This window comes from Triplophysa rosa, linkage group LG18 (genome assembly GCF_024868665.1).
Source record: "Triplophysa rosa linkage group LG18, Trosa_1v2, whole genome shotgun sequence".
NCBI lineage: Eukaryota > Metazoa > Chordata > Actinopteri > Cypriniformes > Nemacheilidae > Triplophysa > Triplophysa rosa.
Window position 1 is genome coordinate 16,022,611 of NC_079907.1, and position 6,976 is coordinate 16,029,586.

The window sequence follows — 6,976 nt, forward strand, 5'->3', positions numbered from 1 at the left end:
GATGTAGGGTCTGCCTGTCTGTACGGGATGATGTGTTCCTACTCCGGACACAAATTTATGCTTGATTTCTGCAGCTTCACTCATGATGAGTCATTATCTTTTCCTTTCTATATCTTTCTCCCCGTTTCTTTATTCCTCCCTTCCTCCACCCACAGTCCTGCAGTTGAGACTCCAGCAGAGAAGGACACGAGAGCAGCTCGCAGACCAGGGCATCATGCCTCGTGAGTAAAACCTCCGCACCTCTGCTCAGCCTCCACTCTTATATAGATGGTTTCAGTGGTTACAACATAAACAAACGTTATGTGGCCCAAACTTAACTTCTGGTAGCTTTTCGCAAAGAATCAATAGCTGTTGACCAGTTTTAATTAAATTTAATACAATTAATATATAATACAATATGAATATTAATTAATATAATATAAATATAAATCAAATATAAAATAAATTGTTATACTATAACCAAACACACTTCGGAAGTTAACTTCAGGCCAGGCACATTTGTCTGATGAAACCGTCTATATTTGATGCCATTTCTTTCCACAGCATAGATAATCATGATTTCCGCCTCGAGCACAAACCACACTGCGTGAGCTCCTTTAAACTTTAGTGACTGGTTCAAACTTTTTGACCGTGGACTTCTTACGTCAAAGTGTCCTGAGCTCATACATGTTCAAATCATTAATCTGTCCAAACATGCATGTAGCTTGTTTATTGCTATGCTATTCAACTTTTAAAGTCGGCATATTCTTATTGCTGATTTTCTGGACATTCAGATCTGTTCGAAATTGATAATAAAGTGCAGAATTGATAAAAATTGCAGAATTGGCACACTGTGTGTGTGTTATCCCCCATTTGGAATAAATTTGTACCCATAAGTAAGGATAATGTAACATTGTAAAAATGTAAAAAATATATACAGTATTTGCAAATTTTTGCAATTGCAAAAATGCAGAAAGTTTTCTGTTATGGCTAGGTTGTGGGTTGTGTTTATAACTAACTGTATATAAAAACAACAGAAGTCTATGGAAGGTAAAAATGCAGAAAGTTTTCTGTGATGGTTACACTGTCAATAAATACCTGTACAAAACACTAATATTCCGGCTGTGGGCACCAGAAAAAGTAAAATTATATGTTTTTTTATGATTTACACAACTTGTAACCTACATTTGCAGTCTAGATCTGTAATTTGACATTTTTATTGCATTTCAAAAATGTTAAACATTGTGTAAAATAAAATGGTAAAATTCCATAAAATTTGTTTTTACATTGGCGATTTAGCAGTACTCTGTAAAAAAAGTCCTGTAGCAGCTGGGGCGCCAGAAATAAACTGTGATATAACAGTTCCCTTTCTGTCGGTCTCTCGACGTTGTGTCGAGCCGACAGATGGGGTTCGTCCCTGAGAACCAATCGCTTCCGACTTCTTAGAAAAGGCCAATGAAAATTGGCGAATGAAATTTGCATGCCGGACTCCGCCCCCGGATATCAGGGTATAAAAGGGAGACGGCGTGCCTCATTCATTCACCTTTTGTTCTTCGGAGCCTTCGCTCATGATCAACAGACTTCGCTACAAGTAGCAACTACAAGACTGCCGGTTCTACGACGTGGTGCAGCAGACTGTCCCTTCCTGCGGCAACTTCCCCTGGGCGTCTCGGTGGTTCCAGAAGTGTTTTTTCTCTAAAAGAGCTAATTTCTCCAGCGTGGCATGTCCCGCTGTTCTCGTGGGTTCAACACACTCATCGAGGAGGGGGACGGACACGATGTCTGCTTCCAGTACGCTGGGGCAGATGTTGTGGATACGTACTGCCTGCACTGCGGGCGGTTGATGATTCAGACGTTGCGTCACAGGTGGCTGTGTTCCCACGGGACTCAGCCACCACCTCGTCTGCTTCCCATTCCGTGACGGCAGGACTACGGCCCTGCCGCCCGCTACGGCGAGCAGCGAGGGTGATATGATGATTACTGTGAGTGCTAATCCATCAGCCACTGGCTCGCGGACCGTTCACACCTCGTCTCGCTCGTCTGACTGTTCCCCATAAGACGGTCCCACCGTCTTGTTCCTCAACCACGTATCGGAAACGGTACATGATGATGAGATGTCTGTTGCAGCATCGGAGGGTGACTTACTAGAATCAGACTCCGACGATTCCTTGAAGCTCCCTCCCTCGGGGGGGTCGAGCTCAGGAAGAAGCGGACGTCGAAATGTCAGCCATGCTTTCCATGGCCGCCGGCATTGGGTTGTGGTGCACCGCACTGCCTCTCCCAACGCTCGCGGCTGGATACACGGTACTTCGGGCTTGAGAGCGGCTCCAAGCCGCACTCGCCCCCAGTGCCGTGTTCCCCCGGAAGTGCATTAGGAACCTAGTACGACCTGGAACGCTCCCCTTCGGCGCGTACACGTCAACTAGTTCCATCGCCCTTTCTTCCCTCCATGGTGGGGCAGCTAGAGGATACGTCGATGTCACCCAGGGGCTCGACCTAGACTCCCGTCCAAAGCACTTAGGCTTTTCGGCATCTGAGGTGTCGAGAGCTTACTCTGCTGCGGGCCAAGCTGTCCCCTCTCTCCATGCTATGGCCATCCTGCAGGTCCATCAGGCCAATGCGCAGAGAGAGCTCCACGAAGGTAAGACCGACCCAGCGCTTATGCAGGAACTCAGCGCCGTCACCGACCTCGCTCTACGGGTGACCAAGGTGATCGCGCGGGCCCTGGATCAGGCGATGTCCACACTTGTGGTCCAGGAGAGACACCTCTGGCTGAACCTTGCACAGATGAGTAGCGCCGAAAAAGTCAGCTTTCTCGATTCACCCATCTCGCAAGGGGGGCTGTTTGGTGATACTGTCGAGCTGCAGTTCTTGACAGTAAAGGAGCAGACAGAGGATATCAAGTATATCCTCCCCAGCCGCGACTCGACCGCCCTCTGGCCGCCGAGATCCTGTGCACTGTCTTCTTCCCAGCAGCCCTGGTCCTCTTCGAGACATCGAAGAGGAGACCACCACCCCGTCAGCATCTGCGGCGGAAGCCAAAGCGGCCCTCATGGGAAGACCCCAGGGAGATCGAGAATACCTTCGGGCCCGACCCCAGCCATTCCATTGCTGGTTGGTCGATGCGGGACGGTTCTTGCCCCGTCCCGACAGCCCACTTCTAAGAGTTTTCTCTCTCTCTGGGCGTTTATCACAGCCGCTCTCACCCTCTACACAACGGTGTTCAGCAACTCGACGTTGCGTCACGGCGAGACCCAATGTCGAGGATGATCAGCAGCCTAAGCACTCTCAATCGACGGTGCGTTGTGTCACGTCATCATCTGGGTATTATCACAGCCGCTCTCACCCTCTACACGACGGTGTTCGGCAACTCGACGTTGCGGCAAGACCCAATGTCGAGGATAATCATCAGCCTAAGCACTCTCATTCGACGGTGCATGGTGCTACATCATCGCCAGGCAGGTAAAACTGCAGAGCCGATCTCCTCTCCGGGCCCCTCCCCCCATGGCGAGGGCTCCGCACTGCCAGCCATCGAACCACCCCCGGGAGGTCGATGAAGCAGAACGTACCCCTAGCCTCCCTGTCTCGGTCTCTGGGAGCCTGACAAGAGCTTCCCAAACCGTCATGGTGACTACGGGATACGGTCCGTCTCGGCTACGCGATCCAACTCCCCAGACGCCCGCCCAAGTTTCGGGGCATCCTCTCAACCTCAGCAGAGGCAAGGATGCTCCCGTGCTTCAGGCTGAGGTCGCCACCCGTCTGGTGAGGAAACGATCGTACTCGTCCCTCTAGCCGAGATGTTCAACAGGTTTTACAGCCTGTACTTCATCGTCCCCAAAAAAGCGGGGGTCGCTAGATCTGCGTACCCTGAACAGGCACCTACTCAAGCTGCCGTTCAGGATGCTCACGCAGAAGCGCATCCTGGCATCTATCAGATGTCAAGATGGATTCATGGCAATCGACCTGAAGGACGCTTACTCTCATGGCTCAATTCTCCCTCGTCATCGCCCGTTCCTACGGTTCGCTTTCGAGGGTCAGGCATATTAGTACAGAGTCCTCCCTTTCGGTCTGTCCCTGTCCCCACGAGTCTTCACGAAGATCGTGGAAGCCGCCCTCACTCCCCTCAGGGAGAGAGGTGTGCAGGTACTAAACTATCTCGACGACTGGCTCATTTGACACACTCGCGAGACCTGTTATGTACACACACAGGGACCTACTGCTTTGGCACCTAGATCGATTGGGACCACAGGTCAACCGAGAAAAGAGCAAGCTCTCCCCGGTGCAGAGCAACCTCTTTCTGGTATGGAACTCAACTCTGTCTCCATTACAGTGCGACTGCGCTCAGTCAGTGTTGAACTGCCTGGAATATTTCAAGCAGTCAGCGAGCACAAGAGGCTCCTGGGTACATGGCATCCTCGACGGTGGTGATACCCCTCGGGTTGATGCACATGAGACCGCTCCAACACTGGCTACAGAGTCGAATTCCCTGGAGAGCGTGGCACACCGGCAGCAGGTGGATGGTGATTACGCCTCTCTGCCGACGCACCCTAACCCCTTGGTCTTCAATGACCTTTCTACGGACGGGGCCTGTGCAAAGTCAGGGAAGAGGAGCATCAAATGTACTAGTTGCGCCATACTGGCCCAACCGGACTTGGTTCTCGTAGCTAATGCTCTTGATGACAGCTCCCCCCTGGCCGATTCCCCTGACTAAGGACCTGCTTTCCCAGGGGAAGGGCACGTTATGGCATCCCGGGCCAGACCTCTGGAACCTCCATGTCTGGCCCCTGGACGGAACAAGGAGATCCTGAGTGGCCTACTTCCTGCGGCGGTTAAGACCACTACTCAGGCTAGGGCCCTGTCCACTAGGCGACTATATGCCTATAAGTGGTGCCTCTTCTCATCCTGGTGCTCTTCTTGAAGAGAAGACCCACGGAGTTGTTCGATTGGGTACGTGCTTTCCTTCCAGAGACTCGAGAGTAATCTCTCCCCTTCCACACTGAACGTCTATGGAGCCGCTATTGTCGCTCATCACGACTCAGTTGCTGGTAATCTCTAGGACAGCACAACCTGATCATTTGGTTCCTAAGGGCCGCGGGAAGGCTACCGCCTCACCCACGCTCCGTACCCTCTTGCGACCTTGATGCGGTCCTGGAGCCCCTCGGAGATGCCGCTCTTTCTCACTTCATGATGAAGACGGCTCTCCGGATGGCGCTCAAGAGGGTAGCGGACCTACAAGCATTCTCCGTGTCCACAGATGCCTAGAACTCTCACGCTATCCTGAGACCCCGGCCTGGCTACGTGCCCAAAGTTCCCACCTCTCCCCCTACACCAGGTGGTGAACTTACAGGCGCTCCCCACCGGGGAGGAAGACCCAACCCCATCCGTGTTGTGTCCTGTACGCGCATTGCGCCTCTGCTTGGACCGCACGCAGAGCCACAGGAGCTCTGAGCAGCTCATTGTCTGTTTTGGAGACCAGCAGGGAGGGCTGTCTCAAACAGAGATTGGCGCACTGGATCATGGACGCCGTCACTATGGCGTACCTGTCCTAAAATTGCCCGCGCCTACTGGGTGAGAGCTCTCTCCACACGGAGTACAGCCTCCTCGTGGGCACTGGCTCGAGGCGCCTCTCTGTCAGACATCTGCAGAGCTGCGTGTTGGGCTACACCCATCACCTTCGCGAGGTCCTACAGCCTCCGCGTAAAACCGGTATCGGCTCGAGTCTTGCAGGCATCAGGCAAGACTGGCGGCCGGTAGGGTGTACGCCTATGACAGTACCTTCCCCCTTTCTCCTAAGGGGGTCAGCGTACTAACTAGCCTCCCTTCTTCCCCCACTGGGTAACTAGCAAGCACCTCCTGCGGGCGGGCTGGGCAGAGCAGCCCTGCCCCTTAGGCCGGGTATCTCCGGAGTTATTCGCAACATAGCTCTAACCGGACCTAGTGCTACCAGACGTTGCAACCCCCCAGTAGGGCGGTTCCGTCTTATGTATCCTCATGCTGGTTCCCACCTTGGTAACCCATGACCTCCCCAGGTGGACCTCCACCTCGCGATTTACTCTTCAGCCGCACTTTCTTCCCATGAGTTCTCCCCCATCGGTGAGACCATGTTGGTATCTCCACTAGACTCCTCCCTGCGGTAGGAAGTGGTCTCTGTAGCGCATCCCCCACTTGAGGAAGTAGCGCTTACCCAGTGCCTTACGGTTCCGGGCGGCTTCTCGCTGTTAGAGAAACAAGGCCGCCGCCTGTGAGGCCGAAGGTAGGGGCCTTCCCACCTTTCAAGAAAGCTCTGGGACCCCCTACCTACCCACTGGTAGGTTACAATTTTGCGGTAGCGCTCACGGCTGACACGCCCAGGCCAGTCACCGTCGCTTCGTTGAGATTGTGACAGGGCACAGTGTTATGGCGTTTTCCATTGGAACCCTATCTGTCGGTTCGACACAACGTCGAGAGACCGACAGAAAGGGAACATCTTGGTTACGGATGTAACCTCAGTTCCCTGATGGGGGGAACGAGACGTTGTGTCCTTCTTGCCACAACACGTGCTGCCCACTGCAGCAGTCGTGAGAGGTCTCAGGCTCCTCAGAACTAAGGTGAATGAATGAGGCACGCCGTCTCCCTTTTATACCCTGATATCCGGGGGCGGAGTCCGTCATGCAAATTTCATTCGCCAATTTTCATTGGCGGAAGCGATTGGTTCTCAGGGACGAACCCCATCTGTCGGCTCGACACAACGTCTCGTTCCCTCCATCAGGGAATAATAATGTATTCCACATTATTCTTGTAAATTTGCTGTCTTTTTCTGCAATTTTACGGTTTTTGAAAACCTGTGAAAAACTGTAAAATTACAGTTTTTCAACGTATAATGTTTTTCACAAATTTTAGAACAATGTGGAAAACATGCACTTAAATAACTGGAAAATTCTGTATTTTTAGTGTAGGGTGAGGGTTAGTGGATACAACTATCATCTTGTTGAAAGTCCCCATAATATATAAAACAATT

The 6,976-nt window shown here is 51.9% G+C and overlaps 1 protein-coding gene across 13 annotated transcripts in view; it reads left to right on the forward strand.

Annotated features, from left to right (window-relative positions):
- Positions 1-6,976, forward strand: part of myocd (myocardin) — a 270,135-nt gene that overhangs the window by 234,735 nt on the left and 28,424 nt on the right. For 12 of the 13 annotated variants that reach the window (XM_057358972.1, XM_057358978.1, XM_057358977.1 and 9 more), the window contains one exon: positions 156-221. The exons of the other annotated variant lie outside the window; for it this stretch is intronic. In XM_057358972.1, the coding sequence (XP_057214955.1) occupies positions 156-221 (66 nt within the window). The remainder of the gene's footprint in view (positions 1-155; positions 222-6,976) is intronic. 13 annotated transcript variants of the gene reach the window in all.